At 44.1% G+C, this 27991-nt stretch overlaps 2 protein-coding genes across 6 annotated transcripts in view; one reads left to right on the top strand and one right to left on the bottom strand.

The window, feature by feature from the left end:
• The first annotated feature begins 53 nt into the window (after nucleotides 1-53).
• Nucleotides 54-27479, top strand: TCTN1 (tectonic family member 1). 2 transcript variants are annotated; one of them, XM_036276536.1, is made up of 15 exons: nucleotides 54-273; nucleotides 3271-3391; nucleotides 8704-8834; nucleotides 9893-10044; nucleotides 12464-12551; nucleotides 14005-14114; nucleotides 14842-14862; nucleotides 18532-18666; nucleotides 19423-19548; nucleotides 19885-19970; nucleotides 20451-20591; nucleotides 23283-23445; nucleotides 25894-26019; nucleotides 26461-26605; nucleotides 27453-27479. In XM_036276536.1, the coding sequence occupies exons 1-14, from the start codon at nucleotides 54-56 to the stop codon at nucleotides 26602-26604; spliced, it is 1764 nt and encodes a 587-aa protein (XP_036132429.1). In that variant the 3' UTR covers nucleotide 26605; nucleotides 27453-27479. The 2 variants fall into 2 exon arrangements, with proteins under 2 accessions (XP_036132429.1, XP_036132430.1); XM_036276537.1 differs by lacking the exons at nucleotides 54-273; nucleotides 27453-27479 and having other exon boundaries at nucleotides 3299-3391; nucleotides 8760-8834; nucleotides 26461-26604.
• HVCN1 (hydrogen voltage gated channel 1) overlaps nucleotides 26574-27991 on the bottom strand; it is a 35068-nt gene continuing 33650 nt past the window's right edge. For all 4 annotated transcript variants that reach the window (XM_036276542.1, XM_036276540.1, XM_036276539.1 and 1 more), the window contains one exon: nucleotides 26574-27897. In XM_036276542.1, coding sequence (XP_036132435.1) covers nucleotides 27832-27897 — 66 coding nt within the window. In that variant the 3' untranslated portion in view covers nucleotides 26574-27831. The remainder of the gene's footprint in view (nucleotides 27898-27991) is intronic.

Genomic DNA, 27991 nt, shown 5'->3' with positions numbered 1-27991 from the left:
TTGCCAGGCAACACGTGGTTCCTGCTGACGCCCGCGCGGAGTTACACCCGGCGATGGGGCGGCGGGGTCTCTCGCCGCTCCTGCTGGTGCTCCTGGACTGCTGGGCCTCCGTGAGCGCCCAGGCCGGGACCACCCTGGCGGGGACAACCGAGGGCCTCAACTCTACGGAGCCAGCCCCGACGACTCCTGGACCTGCCTCGTCTGCTAGGCCCCCCGGTAGCCCCAGGGCCCCAGGACCCTCCTCCGGGCCCAGGCCCACCCCGGTCACGGACGGTGGGTACCAAGTGTCAATTACTGGGGATCCACAGTGATCCATCCTGGAGGGGGTAGCCGGGTGAGGATGTCATAATAATGATGGTTAACGTTTATTGAACATTTACTCTGTGCAAACATTCATAACTGTTTCATAGACATTCTCTCAACAACCTTCAGAGGGAGATATGATCCTTGTCATACAGAGGAGAAAACGGAGGCTCAGAGAGCGTCAGTGGAACAGTGTCAAATCTTTGAAAGTACTTGCAGTGGTCCCTACCAACATTGCTTTTTTTGTTTTGTTTTGTTTTTTTATCCTCACCCGAGGACATTTTTCCATTTTTTGTTCAGATAGAGTGGGAGGGAGAGAGAGAGAGGAAGAGAGAGAGAAACAGCCACGTGAAAGGGGCACATCGAGTGGCTGCAGGACCTCCCGCAGGACCCAACCAGGGCTGGGGACAAACTACAATCGTGATAGTGCCCTTAGTGGGAACCGAACCCGGATCCCTCTGGACCACAGGCTGATGGATGCTCTAACCGCTGAGCCAAACCGGCCAGGGCACAACATTAATGTTCAATGTAACAATGAATGACTACCTCTTGCAGCTTTGCAGCCAAAGACGAAATTTATCAACAGTTTCTAGACAGTTGTGAATATTAAATAGGATGCACTGAACTTTTCACTTATACATAAGAAACGCCTTAAGTGTAGCTTATTAAATGTGACAAGGTCAAGGTCCTTGTCCACTGATTTTTTTTTTTTTTTATCCTCACCCGAGGACATTTTTTCCTTTTTTTTGTTCAGATAGAGTGGGAGAGAGAGAGAGGAAGAGAGAGAGAGAGAGAGAGAAACATCGATGTGAAAGGGACACATCGAGTGGCTGCCACCCACACGACCCCAACCAGGGCCAGGGACAAACTGCAACTGAGGTACATGCCCATAGCGGGAACTGAACCTGGGTCTCTCTGGACTGCAGGCTGAGGCTCTGACTGCTGAGCAACCGGCCAGGGCTCCACTGATTTGAATTATGAAAACCCAGGATTGTTTCTGTGTTGAGTTGGAGGTGGGAAGTTATGGAGTGAGGGGTTATGCCCACTTCTTAGGATTCATCTTTAGGGATAATTAACATATTTATCAGGAAGTGACCCAATCCTAGAGTTTAACTTTTATTGAATATATATATATATATTTTTTTATCCTCACCTGAGGACATTTTTCCATTTTTTGTTCAGGTAGAGTGGGAGGGAGAGAGAGGAACAGAGAGAGAGAGAGAAACATCGATGTGAAAGGGACACATCGAGTGGCTACCACCCGCATGACCAACCAGAGCCAGGGACAAACTGCAACCGAGGTACGTGCCCTTAGCGGGAACCGAACCCGGGTCTCTCCAGACCGCAGGCTCTCCAGACCGCCGACGCTCTAACCGCTGAGCCAAACCGGCCAGGGCTTATTGAATATTTTAATTGGGTTTGACATGGATGACTTCAGAGGATGTCTGTGATCCCCAGACTGAGTGCAAAATTTTGTGAATATGCATTATTTTCTGGAGTGAGAGTTCATAGTAGTGAGCAATTTCTCAGAGGTTTGTGATCTTGAAAAAAAAACAAGTCCTCTGACTATAACCCCAGTAGGTGGGCAGTATTTTTTATCCCTTCTTAAGAGAAAAGGATCTTTTAAAAAAAAATTGAATAAGGCTGAGTATTAGTAAATAGAAAAGTCATCATCGGCTATCATCCTGGGCCATTATTTCACCAAACAGCCTCCTTTATAAATGATGAGTAGTCTGTAAGAAAAAGTACAGAGAAATATATTTGCTGTTTCAGTACATAAAAACCAAACTCTTTTATATTGAAACTCTTGATCTGATGAATTAGTAGGGAAGCTAAATCAGTAATACATTGTGACAGAATACAGCAGAGTATTCAATGCCCCAAATTCTCTAATGTTTTTGGATTAGGTGGTCTTTTATCCTTGTAAGTATTCTACCTGTTAATGAATTTTCTTCCCAAAATAAAGCTATTCTTGAACCATCATTATGAAGGCATGTATTCAGGAAAACCAATATGGGGGATAAATTTACATTTCATCTTTTTAAAAGGACTCCTCTTTAGACCTCTGAAAGTAGTGATGATAATAAATGACAGCTGACATTTATTAACTGCTTACTGTGTAGCAGGTACGGTGCTAAGCATGTCATCTGTGCTATATCTCATTTAATCCTCATAACAACCCCATGATGTGGGTTATCCGAGCAATAATTACAACCATGAATTCAGTGTTTATCATTCTTAGGCACTGCTATTTCTTTTAAAGGGGTTTCCCCCTTGTTTGACAGAATGAAATAGGGAATAAAAATTCAGATAGTCATCATTATTACAAATTAGAAGTTACTAAGTGGGGAGATTCTTATACCTCCCCATGCTTTAGTGTCTAAATTACCAAGATATTTCTAGGACCCCAAGTACAAAGCACTTGAGCCAGTTTGATTCTTGGCCAATAGCCTGTGAATATGGGTTCAGCTTCAAAGCTGCAGGTGACATCTGAAGAGAGGAACAAGATTGAGAATCCTGATTCCTGGTGGCTTAAGTGGGTCATTCCTCCGAATCAGAATCTCCAGAGGAGCTTGGGGATCTGTAATATTGATCTGGTAGTTCTTATGGTCAGGGAAGTGATTTAGCATGCTGGTTCTTAATCCTGTCTCAAATATCAGCATCACCTGGAAAATTTTTGAACAACACAGATGTCTGGGTTTCACAGTCAGCTTACCAAATCATCGTCTTTGTAGGTAGAGTACAAACAACTCTCCAAGTGAGCCAGATGATTAACTACTTTGGGGAAACCCCAGATTGAGGAGTGCTCAAACTGACTTATTTTCACTTCACACATTTCTCCCAAAGTGCAGTAGCAAAAATCAAATGGATATTTGTGTGAAATGCATTTTTGGTGCATTGCAGTGGCAGGGGGCAGTCACTACCTGCTGATTGTGATGTTCTGCATCCCTCCTTTCATTTCTGTAGTTGCTGCTTTGTGTGTCTGTGACCTGTCTCCAGCACAGTGTGACATCAACTGCTGTTGTGATCCCGATTGCAGCTCCATGGATTTCAGTGTCTTTTCTGATTGCTCAATTCCAGTTGTCACGTAAGTTTGTGACACATGCAGTTTTGATAAAATTGGACCAAGATTATACAATTTTGAGATAGAATGTGAAAACTCCCCAGGCTGAAAAACCCAAACCCGATTTCCTGAATTTTGCATCCTTTGGAAGCCATGTTGTTCAAACCAGTATGTGGAAGAGTGTCTATCCTTTATTGCATCCAGCCAGATGATAGTGCAGACAAAAAAGAAGAGAGAGTACTTTTTAAAGAGTATAATGAAATCTCTGTGTTCAGAGATTGAGTTACATTTCACTTTAATTTGTGAACAGATAATGTATCACATTTTTGTATCTGTGAATTAGTGTTATTTGTAGCCTAGGGTGAAAGGTGCAGTTTAATTTTACAGTTTTTGTTTTGGACATAGTACTTGTAACAATAAATTAAACAGATAGTCAGGAAAGATTTGTTTATAGTTTTCTGATATGCAAATCTCCCTGGAATTCTCACAGTTCACATTGTATATGAGAATAATGGAAAATGACATTCCCAGTCTCTTACAAGGTAAAAAAAAGAATTTCTTCTGAATGATCTGTTTCTTGTAATTCAGATTTCAAAGCTTTTTGAAAAGACAGCAGCACTTAAAGAAGTTAATTTATTCAGGATGGGACCAACATATTCAGAGATAGTTAATTTAAATTTAACTTTACAGCAATCTGTAGCAATTGATACTCGATAGATTGAATGCTTTTTGAAGTCCAATGTGTTTTTCCCATGAGAAACAATTTTATTGACCAATGGGAATCTACTTCTAATATTGTAAAGATGCTTGGAGAATGGGATATTGTAATCAGATTATTTTCTCTGGCTACCGGACCACAGCGTGGTTCAGTTTTTGTTGAAAATCGTTCTGCTTTGCTGCCTTAATAAATACCAGGAGCCTGAGAGTGAGATTTCTGCTCCGATTTGAGATTATTATTTAGAATGTTGGTTCTTTTTTTATTAGCCAGTAGTGTAATTTTAGATATAGACTATTTAGAAGGGGGTCAGCAAGCTTTTTCCATAAAGGGCCACATAGTAAATATTTTAAGCTTTGCAGACCATCTGGTCTCTATTGCAACCTCTCAACTCTACCACTGTTGAGAAAAAGCAGCTATAAACAATATATAAATGAATGGGCATGACTGTGTTTCAATAAAACTTTATTTACAAAAATCAGGAGTGGTTTGCAGGCCCCTCATTTAGAAGTTAGAGCTGAATCTATATTCCCTCAGGAAAGGACCTACAAATTTTTTTTTTAGCCCGGTCAGTGTGGTTCAGTGGATTGAGCATTGTCCCATGGACTGAGAGGTCCTGGTTTGATTTTCTGTCAGGGCACATGTCTGGGTTTATGGCTCAATCCCCAATAGGGGGCGTGTAGGAGACAGCTGATGGATAATTCTCAAATCAATATTTCTATCTCTCCCTTCCTCTCTCTCTAAAAAAATCAATGAAAACATATTTTTTTTTGTTTTGTTTTGTTTTTTTTATCCTCACCCGAGGACATTTTACTCAGATAGAGCGGGAAGGAGAGAGAGGAAGAGAGCGAAACATCGATGTGAAAGGGACACATCGAGTGGCCGCCACCCACACGACCCAACCAGGGCCGGGGACAAACTGCAGCCAAGGTACATGCCCTTAGCGGGAACCGAACCCGGGTCTCTGTGGACCGCAGGCTGATGCTCTAACTGCTGAGCCAAACCGGCCAGGGCAATGAAAACATATTTTTTTAAAAATCCTTTAGAAAAAGATTTTTAAAAAATCCTTACCTGAGGATGTGTTTGTATTGATTTTGGAGAAAGAGGATGGATGGGGAGAGAGAGAAAGAAACATTGATATGGGAGAGAAACATCTATAGGCTGCCTCCCATACACACTTCAACCAGGGATTGAACCTGCAACCTGTGTATGTGCCCTGACTGGGATTGGAACTGGTGACCCTTCAGTGCATGGGACAACACTCAACCAACTGAGCCGCACTGGTCAGGGTTACTACTCATCCTTTAAGGCCCAGGAGGACACAAAATTTTTCAGTACTGGATCTTTTCTTATAAATATTACTTAAGAGTTTTCAAAAATATTCTTTATGCCCACGATTTCAACTGATATACTATACAGAACATTTGGAAAAGTGGCCAGTTATAAATGAAATCAATAGCTTCCTTTTACCCCAGCAAGAACCATTAAAAAATACAGTGGAAACGGATTTTATTAATAATACCAGTAGAAATATAATTAGAAATAATTAGAAATATAATTATAAATAATACCAATAGAAATAAACCTAACTATTCATAATTTATGTGAAGAAAACTTCAAAATGTGGTAACATAAAACAAACATTCTCTCTTCATTGAATAAATGAAGAGATAGTCTGTGTACTGGGATGGGGGTAGAATAATTATGTAAACATTTTAATTTATAAGAACCTAATTTATAAATATAATTCAGTCAGATGGGAGAGGGATACTGTATTAAAATGATTCTAAAATTCATCTGGAAGAATAAATAGATGAGAACAGCCAAGAGGTTATTGAATAAGAAGAGCAAACTATCAGGTTTCCAATATGTTGTAACACTATAATAATGAAAATGATGAGTATTAATTTAAGACAAATTGGCAGATGAGTGGGAGAGAATAGAAAGGCCAAAAATTAGTTGTGAACACTAATTTTGCTCACAGCTGATTAAAAAAAAAGTATTATGTATTTTTTCTATTTATATATTTAATATGGTATTTCACATCATTGAATAAGATTGGATCATTCAGTAAATTATGTGGATAATTAACTATTGAAAAACAAAAAAACATTAGATTTCTGCTTCATAGCATTACACCAAAGTAAGTTACCAATAGATTGAAGAATGTAATACTTAAAAAAAAAATTTAAAGAATGGTCTGGCCGGTGTGGCTCAGTAGTTTAGCGTCGACCCATGCACCAAGAGGTTGCTGGTTCGATTCCCAGTCAGGATACATGCCCAGGTTGTGGGCGCCATCCCCAGTGGGGGGCATGTAGGAGGCGGCCAGTTGATGTTCTCTCTCATTGATATTTTTATCTCTCTCTCCCTCTCTCTGTAAAATCAATAAAGGAAGAAAAAAATGAAAGAATGAATGAAAAATATAGGTGAACATTTGTTAAAATTAGGTTGTGAAATAGCTTTTAAGCACAAACCCACAGACAAACTATAAAAGATTGACAATTTTATTATTTAAAAAAAATGGTCAATTATACTTCAATGTAAAAAAGAATTATGATTGTAAAAAATAATTAAAACTTCTATAATGAGAAAGAGCATCACAAAATTGAAAGGTAACCTAACTAGGGAAAAACTATTTATAACACATAACACTCAAAGGAGATTCCTTAAAATGTGGGCTCTCACAAATCAGTGAGAGACAAATGTGCTAATCCACAAATGATCAATAGAGATGAACAAGCAACTTACGGAAGAAATACCAGTGAGCAGTAACCATATGGAAATATGTTTAACCTTGATAGTAAATGATAAAATTAAAATTAAAACAATCAGATAACAGGTTTTTGCCCATGAAATTGGCAAAGGATATTTATAAGTTGGATAATATCCAGTCTTGGCGAGAGTCCAGCTAAATAGCACTCTTTTCAACAGTGTTGGTGAGGATGCATCTTGCCTTTCTGGAGGGCAATCTGACAATATGTCTCAGAAGTCTTAAATAATGTACCTACCTTTTGACCCAGCGATTCCAAATCAGGGGATATAACTGGAGATAGTCATAAAGATGTATGTGCAAGGATGTCATAGTCATAAATATGTATGTGCAAGGATGTCAGAGTCATAAAGTTGTATGTACAAGGATGTCATTATAGCATCATATAGAATCAGGGGAAATTAGAAACAGCCTAGACCAACAGTAGAAGATCCAGAAGAATCCCTGGCTGTTTTTGCTCATTGGTTAGAGCATCAGACTGAGAACTGAAGGGTCTTGGGTTTGATTCCCAGTCAAAGGCATATACCTGGGTTGTAGGTGTGATCCCTGGCCCCTTGGTTGGGGTCATGTGGGAGGCCACCAATTGATGTGTCTCTCTCACACCGATGTTTCTCTCTCTTTTCCTCCCTCCCATTCTCTAAAAATCAATGGAAAAATATTCTCAGGTTAGGATTAACAAAAAAATAAATTAGAGTATCTTAATAAGTTGGTAGACAATGAAATCATTTAGTGTAATATTGCAAAAACACATTTGATGACATAAATATTGGACAATATATATTAAGTGAGAAAAGGCCTTAAGGTAGTATGTAGAATAGGATTCCATTTCTGGTATCTCTCTATCGCCATACCATATCTGTATCAGTAGCGAATTGATTAGGGTTGTCCAGTCTGGGATGGGTTGAAGACTTGGCTGTGCAGTAACTTCTCAGACCCAAAACTTCCAGGTGACTTCACAGTTTCTTATTTTCACAGCCCTTTGGAGATGGCTTTATTCTGAAGAAAAGGAAGTTTAGATCCCTTCTGATTACCTATATAAGTTCTGCTAAATTTTATATAATTGATTCTGTCAGAGTTTACAGGGTTCATTTACATCAAAATTATACCCTGATCTACATTTCATACTTGACAAGATTTCCTTGAAGAATTCAGCTGGTCTTAATATTTTCCCTGTTAGAGGAAAAAGTTTCAAATGCCAAACATTTTAACACTGAATAAACTAAATAAAAATAGATTCAGTTCTAACATCACACTTTCATAAATATCCTCCATGTAGTTTTGTTCAAGTAGAGTGAGAGGAAGATAGAGAGAGAGAAACATCAACGTGAAAGGGACACATCGAGTGGCTGCCACCCACACGACCAACCAGGGCCGGGGACAAACTGCAACCGAGGTACGTGCCCTTAGCGGGAACCGAACCCCGGTCTCTCCGGACCGCAGGCCGACGCTCTAACCGCTGAGCCAAACCGGCCAGGGCCTCCATGTAGTTTTTAACACAGTACACGGAACAAGCACCTGATAGTTTGTTTTTTAATCTTCACCGGAGGATATTTTCCCATTTATCTTTAGACAGAGTGGGAGGGAAGGAGGGAGGAAGAGAGAAAAACATCGATGGGAGAGAGACACATCGATTGGTTGCCTCCCACACGACCCCAGCCAGGGCCGGGGATGAACTGCAATTGAGGTACGTGCCCTTGACTGGAATTGAACCTGAGACTGGTCTGCGGGCCGATGCTGTAACCGCTGAGCCAAACCGGCCAGGGTAGCACTTGACAGTTTTTTAAAAATTTTGCTAAGATTGTGTACACATGCCTTAACACTTTGTATTATTATTACTTTTTTAATTTTCAGGGGTGATAGTCAGTTTTGTAGCCAAAAAGCAGCCATCTATTCATTGAATTTTACAGCAAACCCACCTCAGAGAGTATTTCAAGTTGTCGACCAGATCAATCCATCTATTTTCTGCATTCATATTACAAACTGTAAGTATTTGATATTCTTTGTGAAATTCTGAAAAATTTTTTTCTTTTGAAAGATCTTTTGTGGGGAAATGTCCCATTTAGTTAGTTTAAAGCAGTTATTCTATGGTTTGGCTGGGGTGTATCTTCTGAGGTCCTTTCACAGGTAGACCTGTGGGCAGACACGTTTTCTTTACAAGTAAGAACATGCTTGTGTAGTTGACTTTTGAAATTTCATACTTTGTTTCAAAAGCGTGTAGGCATGGATAGGAATCTAGATTTATTTAGGCATATGAGGGGGTTTTGTGTTTTTTTTTCTTTATTTCCTCCTGGTTTAATGGTTAAGAATCAGGTTCAGCTTTGGTTTCAATTTCCTTTTTTCTCTTTTATTTTTACTTAGAATATTTGCATGAAAACAGGATCTCTATTTTTATCTGAACGTTTGGCTCAAATAGGTGTCTAGATCCAAAGCACACGTAAAGTGTAAAATGTTATCAGTATCAAAGATCAGAGACACATTTATGGTTGTATCAGTTAAACTTTATTATCTTTTCCGAATGTCTTCACATTTTGGTTTTATTCTCTTATCATTGAAAACTCAGGCTCTGTGATTTGTAACCTGGAGTAGTGACTGGTCAGTCATTGTCACATTCTCTGACATAACACCAGCCCAGTGAACCCACTGGCCTGTTCCCTTCTACCTTTTCCATGAACAGCACATATTCTCCCAGGCTTTGGAGGAGGCTCTGTGGACAGAAACGGTCTCCCATTCCCACAGCCGTCTGGGGAGAGCTTCCACGTAGAGGTTTCTGTAGTGGACCTTCTAGTCCATGGGCTGGAGAAAGTGATGGTTATTACGGGCTTCTGTTGTGCTCTGCAAGTGTGGCTTCACAAACCATTGCTTCCACACTGTGAGAGAGACAGGCCAGGTCTGAGGATTCTGTTTACTTCATCAGATTCAAGCAGTCCTAGGGGAAGTAAATATAGAGAGAGAGACACTTAATTTTTTTCAAGTGTCTTATTGCTATTAAAACTGTATACATGTATTTTATACTGATTTAAAATACTTTTTCTAAAAACAGATAAACCTGCATTATCCTTTCTTAATCCAGAAGTGCCTGATGAAAACAATTTTGATAAATTGATGAAAACATTTGATGGTTTTTCATTGAATGCAGAATCAGATGTTTCTTTAGCAAATGAATCAGATCCTCCAAATACTACTAAATATGAGGTGAGCCAAGAAGTTATGTCTGTTTATCTGTGGCAAATATCCTGTCATTGTAAATTAATTTTTCAGTGTGTTCCCAGTAAAATCAGCTACCTGAGACATATAATTCATATTACATGTGTATAGACAAAAAACTTAATGTTTGTACCTATAAATGAAAGATCATGAAAATTAAATTGAGTAGTTGAATTCTAACATAGAGGTTTATTTTATTTTATTTATTTTTTAATCTTCACCTGAGGATATGTCCATTGATTTGAGAGAGAGAGAGAGAGAGAGAGAGAGAGAGAGAAAGAAAAAGAGAGAAACATTGATGTGGGAGAGAAACATCAATTGGTTGCCTCCTGTATACACCTGACTGGTGATCGAACCCACAGCCTAGGCATGTGCCCTGACCTAGAATCGAACCTCGATTTTGTGGTGCACAGGATGATGCTCCAACTAACTGAGCCACACTGGCTGGGCTAACATAAGATTTAAAGTCATTTATTCTGTGGTAAGGTTGCATTTTTCTCTGCAGAATTCTTTGTTCTCAAAAGATGCAGCAGAGTGCCGGAGGCATGCTGCTGGAACACAGAGTGGGTTGGTGGGATGCCTGGTCTTCTAAAAGCTGTATTTAGCTGTACAGACTTGAGGAAGATGTGTGCTGTTTTGCATCTATTCCTTAGTAAACCTTTTAGTGTGATAATCATTAACTTTGACTAAACTTCAAAATTTTCAGAAGCATATTTTTAAAAGAAATATTAAAGCTACATGTGCTAGTATAGAGGTATGTAATAGAAATGGAAAGGCCCCATTGCCTTAAAACACACACTGCAAATCACTGTTAACAGATTGATGTATACTCCTGATTTTCAGTGCATCTATTAAAATATACATGTAGTATTGTACAGAAGAGGGATTTCTAGGTATCCACATTGTTCTATAAATGTAGATAAATCTTATGCATCTTGCTATGTCAATATAAAAGTTACCATTTCTTGCCTGGCCGGTGTGGCTCAGTGGATTTAGCATCGTCCCATGGACTGAGAGGTCCTGGTTTGATTCCCGGTCAGGCACATGCCCGGGTTGCAGTCTCGATCCCCAGTAGGGGGTGTGCAGGAGGCAGCCGATGTTTCTGTCTCCCTCTCTCTACCTCTTTCTCTAAAAAAGTCAGAACAAACTTTTTTTTTTTTTACATGACCATTTCATGAGCATTTTCCATGTGGCAGGCACCATGCAGAGCTTTCCAGGCATTACGTCACGCGACCCAGGGAGAGACACACCACTGTCCCCCTTTAACTGACAAGAACAACTTAGTACCTACACTAGCTCTGAAAGTAACTGTGGGAGCTAGTGTTGGAGCCACATTTTAATGATACAAAGTTTTCCTTCTGTCTGTGTATTGTCATTTATTATCGAGCTATTCTACTATTAACAGATATTTATTTCCAGTTTTTGCTATTGCCAGTAATCCACACTGATTATTCCTATAGATACACATATCTTTGTCTGATTAAATCCTTAGTATATGTTCCCATAAATGGGTTAACTTGGCCAAAATGAGTGGAAATTTAAAGTATCGATACCAGATTGCTCTGCAGAAAGATTGCAGGAGCTTACATGCCCAGCCCCAGGGGAGGAGAGGGAGTGTTTCCACAGATCTTTGCTGGCACCGAGGCCTTTGGATACTTTTAAATTCAAGAAAATTAATTATATGTGTGAGTGTGTGTGTATGTGTTTATACACATACCATGCTTATGTCATATCAATAGTTATGCCATATTGATATTATATATAATATGATTTTTTTTTCAATCCTCACCCAAGGATATTTTTCCATTTATCTTCAGAGAGAGTGGGAGAGAGGGAGGGGGAGGAAGAAAGGGAGAGAGAAACATCAATGAGAGAGAGACATATCGATTGGTTGCCTCCTGCAAGACCCTGGTCGGGGACCGAACTGCATCTGAGGTATGTGCCCTTGTCCGGAATAGAACCTGTGACTCTCTGGTCCACGGGCTGACGCTCTAACTGCTGAGCCAAACCAGCCAGGGCAATACTATGATCTTAATGTATACTGTAACTGTTATTTAAATAAGTATTGGTAGTGAAAAATAATTACCTCTCTCACCCCTGTCCCTGGCTACCAAGTTTCTGTCTGCAGAGGTAGCCGCCTGTGTCAGCTTCTTATATACCCTTCTGGAGGAATTATTTAATAAAAACCTGAAAATCCAGTCACGTGGATCCACAGGAGCACACACCCTTAAAAGAGAGGATGGGGCAGCTAGACGTAAGCTCCATGCGAGCAAGGACCATATCTGGTTTCTGCTCATCACTGTGTTCCTGATGCCTGAAATACTGCCTGGCACGTAGTAGGTGTCCAGCAAGTGTTGAATGAATGCCTTCACAACATGAGAACAACTGTTGGCTGATCTCTTTGCAGTACGGGGCTCTTCTGCAGACTTCAGACTCCTTTTTGAGATTTCCCTCTCCCCTCACGTCATCTCTGTGCACCGACAGTAACCCTGCAGGTAAGAGAGCGGGCAGTTTTCTTTCTCCTTAAAACAGAGTTTGCTTAGTCTCATTTTATAGTAGTCACAATTAAACAGGCTTCATAAGTAGAACAGGGGATCTCAGAGTTGAGAGGAACCTCAAAGGTTGTGTAGTTCAGTGCTGGAGTCTTTTCTGCCACATGCAGTCACCGCTTGGTCACGTGCAGTGAAGGGAACCCCAGCCTGAACCAGCCTACTGAGTTGTTTACACTTCCAGTTGTGGGAAAGTTTTTTTTCACCAGAGCTGGTTTGTCAATACTGACATTTATTAAGCGCTTACTGTGTGCTGGGCATGATGGTCAGTGCTTCTAAGGTAGGGTCTCCATCATTATTTGGATGAGGAACAAGAGAAACATTCAGTTTCTTGCTCCAGCTCACTTAGGTGCCGGCGGAGCAGAGATGCAACCCACAGAGCTCCCTCCCGTGGCCCTGCTGCCCCTTTTAGGAGCATCACAGACGGCGGAGTAGTCCTCTTGGCAGTGGGAGGCTCCCATCCGTAAGCCAGCCTCCCTAGGAAGAGACCTGCCAAGTGAGGGATGGTAGCTGTGGCTTAATGGGGCATCATGTGATACGCGAAGGAAAATGTGTTCTGTTGAAAAGATGCTTAACCTCGTTCACAACAGGACCAGAGTAAATTAAAACCGAACCGAGGTACCATTTGCATCTAATGGATTGGCAAGCTTAAGAAATGTAGGTCTGTGGAGAATTAGACACTCATCTACATAGCTGGTGGGACTATAAATTGGTACAACCTCTGTGAAGAGCAGTTTAGCAATACGTATGAAAATAGCAAATGAATATGCCCTTTGATATATTCAGCTGTTCTACTTCTAGGAGTTGGTCCCACGGAAACTCTGGCCCACATGCAAAGTATAGATTGTAGCATTGTTTGTGATAGCAAAGCTGGAGACAACTTAAGTGTCCGTAGAGGGAAACTGGTTGAGTAAATTACGGCTTATCTATAGTAGAGTACTAATTATTGCTGAGAAAAGGAGGAGGAAGCTCTTCATGTACTGAGACAGCCTGAACTCCAAGATACATTGTTCAGTGAAAAAAACAAAGGTCAGAAGCTATTGTGCATTTGTTTCTGAAAGGGGAAAGAAATACTAAATATATATACACATGCTTTTATTTGCATAGAATATTTCCAGAAAGATACACAAGAAACTTCATACTGAGTGTCTCTGGGGGCCTGGGGAACAAGGGTCTGAGGGAGATTCCTCTCAACACCTTTTTGTGATTTTGAATTTTGAATCATGCGAATGTGTTACCTATTTGAAAAATAATTTTTCAACTCTATTTTAAACACGTATATCTGTGTCATAATTTATTTTGCGGTTTTACTTCTATTACAATTTTGCAGTTACCATTGGACAATTGAAAATTTTCTTCTCTTTGATTTTTTTCCCCTGGGGGATGTTACGATTTCCAGCATTTTTGGTGAACCAAGCTGTGAAGTGTACCAGAAGGGTACGTCTGGAACAGTGTGAAGAAATGGAAGTCCTGAGCATGGCTCATTACAGCAGCCCTGAAATTTTGAGGGTAAGAATTATTTTGAAGTGAAGCTGATTCGTCAGGCTTGTTTTCTGTCCTTTGTACTGTTTTATAGAATAATTTCAGTACATGATTGACGTGCTAATTTTAACCCCCCCCCCCTCAGTTCTTTGGTATACTGATAGCAAACGTACTGGAAAAAAATCACTTAAAATAATTTCTATTTTTAAATAGCTCATGTTTTGCTTTTATTCATTTTTCCTTTCATTCATTGTGTGGGTAACCGACAATGCCTGTCTCCTGAATAAAAAAAATATAAATAACCAAAAACTTTAGAAATTATAAAGCATCTCAGTGTCTATGACAGAAGTAATCATAGTGGCACAAGTAGAGAACTCACCAAGAAAAAAGATATAGATAGCAGGTCTTGATGAAGGATGTTCTATTTTCCTCTCTGTGAAGTCTCTTTTTGTGTGTTAATCCTCACCTGAGGATATTTGTCCATTGATTTTTAGATAGAGTGGAAGGGGGGGGGGTATTGATGTGAGAGAGACACATCGATTAGTTGACCTCGCATGACCCTGACCAGTCCAGGGATCGAGCCTGGGACCCTTCAGTCTGTGGGTTGATGCTCCAACTGCTGAGCCAAACTGGCCAGGGCTTTGTGAAGTCATTATTAAGATGAATATGCCCTTTCACCCACAGTCTGAACAAAAGCAATACAAATGCTTCTTTCTATTGTATTTAACAGAATTTGTTGTTTCTTTCTGTCTAGGTACCTAATTCAAAAACAAAGGTAAGAGTATTTCTTAATGGAAAGTTAGTTTATAATACACTGTCTTCTTTCTGAGCCTTTTGAAATGAATATACTTATCATTATAAGGGTACATTACTGCCAAAAACAAAAACATTTGTCAGAAAATAAGCAGAAATGAAATAGGGCAACTCCTTACTAGATAACCCTTTGTGATCACACATCGGTGTGATTGGCTTCTGTGCTTTCCGGGCAACCCCCGATATCTTCTTTTTCATTTTTTATCCTCACCCGAGGACATTTTTTCATTTTTGTTGTTGTTGTTGTTCAGATAGAGTGGGAGGGAGAGAGGAGAGAGAGAGAAGCATCGATGTGAAAGGGACACATCGAGTGGTTGCCACCGACACGACCCACCGGGGCTGGGGACAAACTGCAACCAAGGTACGTGCCCTTAGCAGGAACTGAATCTGGGTCTCTCTGGACCGCAGGCTGATGCTCTAACCTCTGAGCCAAATCATCCAGGGCCCCCGATATCTTCTTGATCTCTTGTCGGGAGAGCTGGCCAGCTCCCAGGATGCTGTGTGTCCAGTGAGGACAATACAGACAACTTCCCCAGAGAATGAGCACACCTGTGCAGGAGGTGCGCCTTCTCAGTGTAGCGTCAGCACTGTGGGTAGGTTCTCCTCCAAGCCCTATCGCCCCAGCCCAGGGGTTCTGCCAGCCTGTGGTGAGGAGACCAGCGTCTCTTTGTGGATATGTCAGAGGGAGGGAACTTGGATCTACTACCTCTTGTTCTTGGGTCTGTGCCCTGTGCCTGCCTGTGAATACAGGCGATGGCCTTGTCATAGTCTCCCAAAGCCTGCTGAATTGGTCCACCTTGTTCAGAACCCAGCTTTGCCATTACTTTCTTGTGTAACATGCACCGCAGTCCCCCTCGGTGTCCAGTGGATGGGAAGCCTTGATGCGCAGGCTCTGTGCAGCGCCTGGCACACAAGAACCCTCAGGACAGCGATACCACGATGACTGATTTCATTAAGTCTCCGGACACAGACGTGCTCGAGGTAGATGTTCGGAAGGAGTAGTCATGTGACTTTGAACTACACACTTCTGTGTGTGGGCCTGGATTTCCTCTTTTGTGAAGGTGTTTTCAAACTTGTTTTAGTTATAGGGCTTCTTCAAATGAAATCTCAAGTAGAACTCTTCCTAGTGTTAACATGGTTGAATCCAAAGCCCCTGGTTAGAGTAAGGTGGTGGCCAGAAGCTCTCCACCTGCCTGGCCTGTCCATCTCTCTGCTCTTTAGCCCCTCTGAGGGACCCTGCGGCTCCAGGAACCCAGTTTGAAGACCACTGGACTAGCTCTCAGATACCTCTAAATCACTGAAAAAGTGCTTTGACTCTACCAAAACTCGAACTGTCTGTGGGGGCAGTGGCCCTGTTTCCAATATGTCCTTAGTACTAGGGCGATGTCTAGTCTTTGGTGGGTTATGTGTTAAGTGAATGAATGACTAGGGACTTGGCTCAATCAAGTAGGGAAGACCCGTATGAGAAATAATGGGATTTTCCTGAGAGGCACATAGTATGTGCCAAGCACTGTTCCAAGTGCTACACATGTCCACATGTCTGAAGCCCTTTGGTCATCTCAGCAATCCTAGGAGGTATATCCTGTTATTGTCCCCCTCTGCTACCTGAGTCACAGATGAATTGCTTGCCCAGGGCCATGCGTAGAAAGTGGCAGAGCTGGGACAGGAATCCAGGCTGTCGGGCCCCAGAGACCATGACACTGGACTAGCTCTTCTGTGTGCCAGGCACTAAGTTACAAGTTTCACGCACAGTCTCTCTGCATCGGGTGGCCACACAGGAAGTGGTAGGCTGGGACTTCCAGCTCAGATGTGTGTGACATTCAAGTTTGTGCTCTGAAAGACAAGCATATCAACTAATAGCAGAGATTTCTTTAGTTTTTTTTTTTTTTTTCAAGCAACTTCCGAGGTCTGCTAGAGAATCAGGAATATAAAAATTGGATCCAGTCTCCCTATGAAGTGAAGCCCCTTCTGACTGCCTAGAATCATTGTCAGTATCTGTTGAACTGTCAGTGAAAGGATAAGTTGTGGCCCTGTAGTTCTCCTGTTAAGTGTGCCTTAGTTCTTTCGTTTGGGACGGTCACTACATTTAAAGAATTGCTGTCAATGGCCATAGATGAAAAATTTTGAATGGCATTGGGTGAGCCAGGGCTTCCTGATGGCACCGAAAAGATTTGTCTGTCTCTGTTTTCTCTCACCCATGATCCCGCCACTGTGTGTGGGTGTGGGTAGAAGTTGTGTATACATTGGATGAAGTGTATATTCAGGACGTTTGTGGGGATTTGGAGGACTGCCTGGGGCTGTTGGAGAATGTGCATGTGTGCGTACAGTGTGAGGGAACGTGCATGTGTGCGTACAGAGGGAGGGAACGCGTGTGTGCGCGTGCAGGGGGAGGGGACGCGCGTGTGCGCGTGCGCGTGCAGGGGGAGGGGACGCGCGTGTATGCGTACAGAGGGCATTTATCGGTGAGAGCTGTGTTTTGGAGGCAAGAGTATCCATATATATGTTTAATGGTGTGACATGAGTTTTGTGTGTGTGTGTGTTTGAGACATAATTCACGTACCATAAAACTCAGCATTTTAAAGTGTACAATTTAGTGGTTTTTAGTATATTCACAGGGTAGTGCAACCATCACTATTATCACCAGAACATTTTTATCACCCCAAAAAGAATCCCTGTGCTCATTCATTAGCAGTCACTCTTCATTCTTCTCCAACCCCTCCCTCCGCACCAGCAACGACTAATAGACTTTCTGTCTCTGTAAATTTGCCTGTTCTGGACATTTCCTAGAAACAGAATCATACATTATGTGGCCTTTTGTGTCTGGCTTCTATCACTTAGCATTGTGTTTTCTTTTTCTTTTTTCTTTTTTAATCCTCAGTCGAGGATATTTTTCTATTTATCTTCAGATAGAGTGGGGTGGGGGAGAGAAACATCCATGTGAGAGAGACATCGACTGGTTGCCTTCCACACCACCCTGACTAGGGCTGGGGATGAACCACAACCGCAGGTGGCAGTACTTTATTCCTCTTCATAGATGAATAATATTCTTTTGTACGAATATACCACATTCTATTTATCCATTCATCATTGTTTTCAGTCTGTGGCTATTAGGAATGCTGCTATGAGCATTTGTGTGCAAGTTTTGTGTGAACATGTTTTTGGAGGCAACCGCATTTAAAGTTTTGGCAGTATCCGTCTCAGGTATTTCTCTGGGAATGTATATGTGTATTACATAGAAATATCCAGGCAGGGGGGAGGACGGGGGGGTGCCAGGCAGGGGTGTGTGCCGGAGGGCACGGATGCCAGGCAGGAGCTGAATGAGAAAGTGCCAGGCAGAGGGGAGGTGACAGGCAAGGAGAATGAGCAGGTGCAAGACAGTCGTGGAGGAGGGAAGGTGTCAGACTAGAGGGAAGAGAGGAAGGCCCAGGAAGGAGGGTGCCGGGCAAAGGGAAGTGGGAAGTGCCAGGGGGGGGGGGATGGAAAGGTACCAGGTAGGGAAGGAGGGAAAGAGACCAGGCAGGGATGAGGAAGGGAGGTAGCAGATATCAGTGGAGGTTCAAATGTTTTGTTATTTAACCCGTTCACCTCTGTTGTAGTGTCCTCAGTAATCCCAGACTTTTGTACCCTGCAGGTCCCTATTGCTGTGCAGTCCATCGTCACTCAGTCTCTGAATAAAACGTTTACCCGGCTGGAAGACGCAGGCGTGTTGGAGCCGGCTCTGGTCGCGGCTGGGGCTGCGAGAGTCTGCACTAACGTCGTTCTCGAGGTGCGTGCCTGGCTGGGCTTGACAGCTTGATCTGCCGGTGGCGGACTCTTATGCGTGGCCCTGAGGGTCCAACTGCATGCCCGCCAAAGGCTTCTGGCCCACACCGTGGTATTGCTTTCCTTTCTTTTTTAAAAAAAATATGTGATTTTTTAGTGAGAGAGATAGAAACATCAATGTGAGAGAGAAACATTGATCAGCCATCTCCTACATGCCCCCTACCAGGGATGGAGCCCGCAACCCGGTCATGTGTCCTAACTGGGAATTGAACCAGGACCTGTCAGTCCATGGGACGATGCTCAATCCACTGAGCACACCGGCCGGGTGGTATTGCCTTTCTCGACCTGGCCTCCTGCCTGCCTTTCTGCTGTCCCATCAGAGGATGCGTCTGCATCTCTGAAATAATTGTGTGCCTTTTCTCCATAAACCTGGCGACTTACAAAAATACATCAAAATGTGTTGCTATCGCCATTGTTTTGTTTTAAGATGTCTCCTCTGCAGCGATAGACCGATTCTGTTCTGCCCAGACCAGCTGATTTAGAACTAATGTAATTGGGCACAGAGAGGCTCAGATGAACCCTGCTTGTCAGCAGGGGTGATGCTGAATAACACCTCCTGTAACCCGATTGGACAGGAGAGAAGAGCTTCAGCAAGTGGAGGAATGGGAAAGCATGTGCCTCCTGTGTCTGCTTTGTTTGAGTTACTAATACCGCTACAGAAATGTGGGAACAGGTATTGGGAGTGTCATTCTGCTGTCAGGTCAAGTACAGCCTTACGTACACGGATGCAGGGGAGATCACGAGAGCGGAGCTGTCTCTCCTTCTGGGGACCGTCAGCGGTGCGGAGCTTCCCCTCCAGCAGGGGTTTGAAATTCGCTTTACCCAGGTAAGTTGGATCAGTTTTGTAAAGTATTTAGTTGCCAAGCGAAAAGAAATCCTAACTTGTTAGTGAAAACAGTAGTCTCGGTTTGTAGGTGTTAGCACATGTAACCCCTTGCGCTGAACGAGGGCTCGCACAGAGCCTGGGAGTTCGTCACGACTCGGCAGAGGCCTTGCTTCTCCGCCGGGCCCAAGACCCTTGATGTGAGCTTGTTGTGTGCAGCACGTGCCCTCCGACGCCCAGCAGACGGATGTATGGTTCCGTAGGGGAGACATTCTTTCAGTGGTCGGTAATGCTTATCAAAGTGAGATTATGTGGGGGCATCTTTGCATTGTCTTTCAGCAAAACACAAAGCCAGTTCCCCTCAGCGGAAACCCTGGTTACGTGGTGGGGCTCCCGCTGGCCGCCGGACTTCAACCGCACAGAGGATATCCTTTTGGGTCTGTGGAGACGGTTGACCTCCCTGCCTGCATGAAGGGGCCACGCTTCTCTCTGTCGCCCAGGGTCCTGCGGCTGGAGACCAGTCTCTGCCTGAGCTTCCTCCGGGTGGCCCTCGTAGGGGTGGGCCTGGCCTCCCGGCAAGTGGAGCTCCTTGGAGACGGGGTTGGGGTGACCCAGCGTGACCCAGGAAAATGTCAGTGTCTTACAGTGAAAATCGTAACAGCGAAAAGAACCCATTTCTGAAGATTTTTTTTTCCTTCTGAAGATCTCCTAATCAAGGAAAGTAGTTACAACTGTTTTGATTAAAAACAGTTGTAACTATCTCCTGGGAGATAGCTGTTGAATCCCCAGAGGCCCAGAGAAGAGCTAGTTGGGTCTCACGCATGTCTCATGTCACACAGTGACACTGTTTCCTGAGACTCAAGCTGCTGTTGTACTGGGTGGTTATCCCTTAACTTCCTATGAATGTCTGGGATTGTTCAGACCACAAACAGATATGGACAATTTACTGTTCTGCGCAGCACAACTGAGCAAGACTGCTTAGCACTAGAGGGGATCCGGACCCCAGTATTATTTGGTTACAATATGCAATCTGGCTGTAAACTAAGGTAAGGGAATAACTTGTTTCTGTTGAAACTTGTTTGTGTTGATCAGAAAATAAAGCATTCCTACCCTCCCCGTGTTAATCTGATATCTGCATCAGCGGACCAGTGCCTGTGAAAGCCACAATGACCTTTTTGTGACTTTTAACATGTAGTAGCAATCGTGACAGTACCTTATAATACAGGTTTTTTTATTTCTACTTTTAATTCTCAGAACCATAAACCATGTGTCATGGTTCAAAGGAAAACACAACCATTTTAAAAATCAAATGTGGCAGAGTGAAAACCTCAAGGCTTTGTATATTTTGTTTTTAAGGCTGCAAAGTACTAGAATTCATAGCAAAAATACTTTCTCTGGAAGTCCTTCCTATATTCTGAATTTTACTTATTTATTTATTTATTTTATCCTCACCCGAGGACATTTTTTGATATTTTGTTCAGATATAGTGGGAGGGAGGAAGAGAGAGAGAAACATTGACGTGAAAGGGACACATCGAGTGGTTGCCACCCACACGACCCAACCAGGGCCAGGGACAAACTGCAACTGAGGTACGTGCCCCTAGCGGAAACCGAACCCGGGTCTCTCTGTACCGCAGGCTGACGCTCTAACCGCTGAGCCAAACCGGCCAGGGCTATATTCTGAATTTTAATATACTATACACAACACAACAAACCCAGTGAGAGGAAGCCTAATGCGATGTTTTAAATTTATCTTTTTATTATCAAATGTACATAATGTAAGATGTCAAATAGCTCTGCTTGGCTTGTTTTGTTATTATTTTTTTAAATCCTTACCTGAGGATATTTTTCCATTTATCTTCAGATAGAGTGGGAGGGAGGGAGAGAGAGAGAAAAAAAGAGAGAGGAAGGGAGAGAGTAAAGATTTTAAAAATGGCAGTTCCACCCTGGCCGGGTTTGCTCAGTGGTCAGAGCGTCAGCCTGTGGTTCAGAGAGACCCGGGTTCGGTTCCTGCTAGGGGCACGTACCTCGCCTGCAGTTTGTCCCATCGTGTGGGTGCCAACCACTCAATGTGTCCCTTTCACGTCGATGTTTCTCTCTCTCTCCCTCCCACTCTATCTGAACAAAATATCAAAAAATGTCCTTGGATGAGGATAATAAAAAAAATTTTTTTTTAAAATGGCAGTTCTTACCCTCACTTACCCCAGCCTAGAGGCAATCACTATTAAAAAAAAATTTTTTTTTCTTTATTATTTTTAGAGAGAGGAAGGGAGGGAGAGATAGAAACATCGATGAGAGAGAACATCAATTGGCCGCCTCCTACATGCCCCCCACTGGGGATCTGGCCCACAACCTGGGCATGTGCCCTGACCAGGAATCGAACTGGCGGCCTCTTGGTGCATGGGTCAATGTTCAACCACTGAGCCACACCAGCCGGGCCAGAGGCAATCGTTTTTAACTCTTATAGCTGATTTTTTTTTTTGAAATTTACTCCCAAATCTTTAAATAGTCTGCATATAGTGCTATTTCTTGATATTTTAGTTGGATAGATTATTTCTTGAATTCCCACTGTGGAAGACGAAAATCTGGCTCTTTTTCCTTTCGTCTACTAACCCATCATCCACTCAATTCCCACCCCTACATCTCCCCAGGGTAATTATATCATTATTTTGGTTAGACTGATATGCACCATTTACATCTGTACATTACTAGTTCTGATCACTTTAGACCAGCATTTGTCCAAGGGGGTTCCATGGAATACATTGCCACAAGATGTCAGTAGGGGTAGGTCTATGGTTCGGTATGTTGGGGAAATACCAATTAAAGTTAAAAACATGAGTCCTCACTGTAGGACTTCTCAGAGCCCTCAATATGCCAGAGTGCAGAGGGGGGACACGGATGTGCAATATTCCCCAAACTTTTGGCCATGGAACCCTTCTACAGAGCCTCTCAGTGGAACACGGTTTGGGAAGTGCTGTTTTGGATTCATCCCCTGGCCAACGGAGATTTCTCAAAGTTAGAGACCCCGTGGCTTCTTTCGGACAACCTCCCTTTTGGAGAGAGAACATAAACTGGAGGGGCACGCATATTGCCGAGGCCTGCGTGAACCGGAGGGGCGCGCGTATTGCCGAGGCCTGCGTGAACTGGAGGGGCGCGCGTATTGCCGAGGCCTGCGTGAACCGGAGGGGCGCGCGTATTGCCGAGTCCTGCGTGAACCGGAGGGGCGCGCGTATTGCCGAGGCCTGCGTGAACCGGAGGGGCGCGCGTATTGCCGAGGCCTGCGTGAACCGGAGGGGCGCGCGTATTGCCGAGGCCTGCGTGAACCGGAGGGGCGCGCGTATTGCCGAGGCCCGCGTGAACCGGAGGGGCGCGCGTATTGCCGAGGCCAGCGTGAACCGGAGGGGCGCGCGTATTGCCGAGGCCCGCGTGAACCGGAGGGGCGCGCGTATTGCCGAGGCCCGCGTGAACCGGAGGGGCGCGCGTATTGCCGAGGCCCGCGTGAACCGGAGGGGCGCGCGTATTGCCGAGGCCTGCGTAAACTGGACGGAGCATGCATATAGCCGAGGCCTGCGTGAACTGGAGGGGCGCGCGTATTGCCGAGGCCTGCGTGAACCGGAGGGGCGCGCGTATTGCCGAGGCCCGCGTGAACCGGAGGGGCGCGCGTATTGCCGAGGCCTGCATAAACTGCTGGCACGGACAGCAGCCTCACCCGATTGACCTCATTTTCTCTCTTCCCAGACTGACCAGGGCTAGCCCGTGTCCGCTTATTGTGGAGAAGGTGAAGAGCCTGTTGAAGGGCCAGGGCTTCCCAGATTATGTGGCCCCTTTTGGAAATTCCCAGGCCCAGGATGTGCTGGACTGGGTGCCTGTCCACTTTGTCACCCAGGTGTCCCACATGAAGGTAAAGGAGAAGCTGAAGGCCATATGCTGGCAGCCTCTTCTTCCACTGCTCCTCCTCCCCCGAGGGAGGGGGGGAGGGAGGGAGCTCTGGGTGGGGCCTGGGCTTTGTTATCAGGTGGGCTTGGACCTCATCTTTGAAGTGGGCGCGATGGTCATAGTACTGATCTCATGGGGTTGTTGAGTTAATGAGTTAGTGGCCACTCCCTAAATAGAAACCACCACTGATCACCATCCTGACCATTCCTACTATCACTGTTGGTTCCATGAGGCCTCTAGGCACTGAGGTATGTGACGAGTATGACTGTCTGAAAAAGATTGAGACATCCTCTCATCCACAGGCGTCCCACCCATTGTTCCCTGGTCTGTGAAGGTGGCTCACATGGGAGAGCTTTCAATTTAAAAGTTCCCAAGAACCCTGGCCAGTTTGGCTCAGCTGTTAGAGCATCAGGCCATGGACCAGAGAGTCCCGGGTTTGGTTCCTGCCAAGGGCACGTACCTCGGTTGCAGTTAGTCCCTGGCCCCGGTTGGGACTGTGTGGGTTGCAACCAGTCGATGTGTCTCTCTCACATCAATGTTTCTCTCTCTCTTCCTCCCTCCCTCCTGCTCTATCTGAACATAAATGCAAAATGTCCTCGGGTGAGGATAAAAAATAAATAAATAAAAAATAAAAGTTCCCAAGAGTTTAATGGAAGTTGACTTTCTACAAATAGGTTCCTGATCAGATGTGCTTCTTCTGCCCACCTTTTTCTTTTGTCTCAGCAGTCAACGTGGGCTGGCCCGTATCCCCAGAGGCGTGCTCTCCATCTTATTCTGTAATTGCCCAGCTTTTTCTTGTCACAGTTTCTTCAGGCCTTCCTTTATCTGCTTAGTGTATTTATAGCATGGGGACAGTGGGGGTGAGGCCCAGCTCACTAGCTCTGATCCGCCCTTCCCACTAGAGCCTGGTGATTTCTCAGCCCCTGCTGCTCAGCTGCTAAGTCTTGGTTCAGCTCTGCCGCCTCAGTGAACCAGGCAAATTGCTTCTGGCTTCTTGGAGCTGAGTTAAGACATCCAGTTATTACTTCCCCCTCGGAAGGGAACACGTGGGTTGGGAGGACAGGCAGCAGTGAGGACATCAGCATTGCCAGGGTCCGTGCTGGTCCTAGGGGCTCACGGCCTGGAGTGGGTTTGTCCAGCCTTCCAGGAAAGTCAGGTAGAAGCAGACTTGAGAGCATCTGCTAAACTGCTATACCAGCTGCTTGTTGCATCTTCTCCTAATAACAAGATATTCAAGGATCTTTGAGCCTGCAAACTGCTTGAAAGGCAGTTCCAGGCTCAGGAATCCCGCCAGTGCCTTCTTGGCAGGGCAGATTTAGCAGGCCTGCTAGCTTTTCATGCCTCGACAAGATGTATTTTTATTTATTTATTTTATTGATTTTAGAGAGAAAAAGGGAGAGAGAGAGAGAGAGAATGAGAAACATCGATGAGCAAGAAGATCGATTGGCTGCCTCCTGCACGCTCCCCACTGGGGATCAGGCCCACAACCTGGGCATGTGCCCTGACCAGGAATCAAACTGGTGCCCTCTTGGTGCAGGGTCGACACTCAACCACTGAGCCACACCAGCCAGACTACTAGATGTATTTTTAAAAACTTGTTGTGGAAATTTTTCAAACACACAAAAGTAGAATAATACAACGGAATCCCTCCTAACCATCATGCAGCTTCAACAGTTATCATATCTGCCAACTCAAGAGGTCCAACAAGCTCAGGAAGGCCCACTCACCGATTTTTACCTTGGGGATGACCAAAGGCCCTGGGCAGAGGCCCAGGTCCAGCTCCCAGTGCCCAGCCTGAACTGGGCAGCCTCACTGCGCACCAGTGCTCTTGGTCCCTGCGCAGAGCTGGCGTCTCTGACGACTTGCAGATCCTGCCTGCACACCCCACTGTAACATCTTAATTGCCGATTGATTAAGTCAGATAAATGAAAAGAAGGCACTTACATTTCTTCTAAGTGCATTTTAACATGATATGCAATCAGGTTGAAAGTCTTATCAATAATACCATCCTCTCTTTCTCCTCCCCACCCCATGCCAGTTTCTCTCCTAAAGTATCTCTGAGGCAGGTGTAAACACGTAGGGGAAGTTAGAGCAGGTGAGGCCTTGAAGGTTCTACAGGTGGGTGTGGGGCTTACAACTCCCAGGTAGTGTTGGCCTCTGTAGAAAGAGGAGGAATCGGAGGATGGAAAATTGTGCTTTAGGTGTTAAAATATTTTTGGAACACTGAGTACTTGAAAATATAGAGTGCTTTCTCTAAGCAGTTCTCATCTGAACCTCGAGAGCCTATTCATTCTCTTGTTCAGAACATTTTGTAATATGTGAAACATTTTATAATTAAAACCCTGAACTGCAGATTAAGTTTGACTTGAGGTTGTGTAACAGTCAAACTGATTAATGGCATTTTGTTTCCCAGGACTCTTGCCAGCTCCCGGTGGCTTTGGTTATAGAAGTGAAGTGGACTAAATATGGATCCTTACTGAACCCACAGGCTAAAATAGTCAACGTAACTGCGAATCTACTTTCCTCCTCATTTCCTGAGGTAACCCTAACTTTAGTTTCAAGGTACAGGTTAAGACACAAGTCCAGACAAAGCCAAGTGTGGTAGTAACATTTATTATTTTGTGAAAAGGATTATAAGTGAAATGTAACCATCTGGGTTCTGGAACCATCTGGAAACAGTGTAGCAGTCACTGTCTTCCACTCAGAGGAAACACTTCCACTGGTTTTATTCACAGTAGCACTTTTGTTCAGATTTGATCTTTACAATCTCTGTGAGTTATGATCGACATTGATGTGTTAGGACAAACTGGGTAAAAACCTCTCTCTCTCATCCAAGTTAATGGCTGATGAGCCCTCCACGTACCTGTCAGATTCATGAACTGCCCGACAGTGGTCAGTGAAGAGGAGGAGATGCCCCGTCTTTGTTACCCTGGTAACACCTGGATGGCAAGGCTTGCATCACTCTGACTTTTTATTACAGACCAGCTCAGGAAGTGAAAGGACGGTTCTTATTTCCACTGCGGTCACTTTTGTGGATGTGTCTGCACCTGCACAGGCGGGCTTCAGGGCTCAGCCAGCCGTCAGTGCCAAGCTGCCCTTTAATTTCTTCTTCCCGTTTGTTTGACGTAAGTCATTAAGGAAACGAGGCCACGCCTCTGGCGCAGAGTGGGTGCGGGGCCCTGCGGAAACGGCTCATTTTATTACACTTCTACCCCTTGGGGTCTTCCCCAAACCAGCACTCCTCCCTCCCCATCGTTTCCCTCCTTTTGGAGATTTTCTCCTACTTGGTTTGACTTGAGAATTGGGGCACCATCTGATCTTGGTCATTTCCAAACCTCTCAACACATAGATCATACATGGAAACCAAACTGCACTTTGGGAAGATAGTTAAGAGAAAAGAATTGGAAGTACACCCAGGATATATATATAAAAAAAAAGAATTTGAAGCAGCACAGGCGTTGAGGGTTTATCCAGTTTACTCATCCCCTGCTTTAATGTGAATTATTGTTAAAATAGTCACTGTTTTTAGTTTAGGTTTTTTTCCTTTTCAGGTCCCATCGAAATGAGTACAGAAATAGCGAAATATTGTATAAGATCATGCAAGTAGAATCACAAGGCCGCGGAAGGGATCTGCCCCCAAATGTCATGTTAATTACAGTGGAGTCTTGGGTCCAACTGACATTTCTGTGCCAGGCGCTGTCGCTAGCTCGCTCTCCAATGGGTGGGCTGGTGTGGGATGCCACAGAGCAGTGCCAAGTAGTTGAAGCTGGAAAGAATATAGTAGGAGGGCCCAGGGGAAGGAGTTTATTTCACATTAATTGTACTGTAATTGAGAAAAATGTTGTCAGGTGGCAGAACGAGGTGGCGCCAGCTAGAAGCTGGGAGATGCTGAGGAAGGGCTGGCACCTGAGAACGGTCTCCCTGAATGGGCTGGTGGCTAAGGTCGCTGCCTTTCTTTCCCTTGTCTTTCAGAGTGCTCCGATGAAAGGGTGCCTCGGGACCCACGCGCAACGTGACAACTGTACATTTGATTCAATTTGATAGACAACTAGTAATTGTCCAGCTTTGTTGTACATTTTCAAGCAAGAGTAAAGTGTTCGTGGGAAACAGTTTATGATACATTTGTGATACAGTGCAGGTGGGAATGGGGCGGGAAGCTCTCGGTCACACCAAGGAAGATAGAGCGCCTTCCGAAAGACTGTGTCCCTCCAGAATCCCAGTGGGTGGGAGGCAGTCACAGGCATCAAACCAAAGCTGTCCTGCAAAGGGCCCAGGAGAGGCGGTTGTAGCTCCCATCCACAGGCACAAGCCCGGGGGAGGGTCGTCTCTTTGGAGTAGAGCAGGTACGCCTCTAGTTCACCTCCCCAAGAAGTCCGTGCTGTCTCAATAGCTTGTTAAGTCTTTCAATCTCTTGTTCCTGTTATTACAAAAGCAGACAAAAAACTAAATTTACCTTCTGAGCCTCACCAGGGACATGACCATCCTTCAGTGAGCTCCAGGTACAGGGACAC

This window comes from Molossus molossus, unplaced genomic scaffold, assembly GCF_014108415.1.
Source record: "Molossus molossus isolate mMolMol1 unplaced genomic scaffold, mMolMol1.p scaffold_m16_p_22, whole genome shotgun sequence".
Lineage (NCBI taxonomy): Eukaryota > Metazoa > Chordata > Mammalia > Chiroptera > Molossidae > Molossus > Molossus molossus.
The sequence above is the reverse complement of the archived record's forward strand: the minus strand, read 5'-3'. Positions and strand labels throughout refer to the sequence as shown.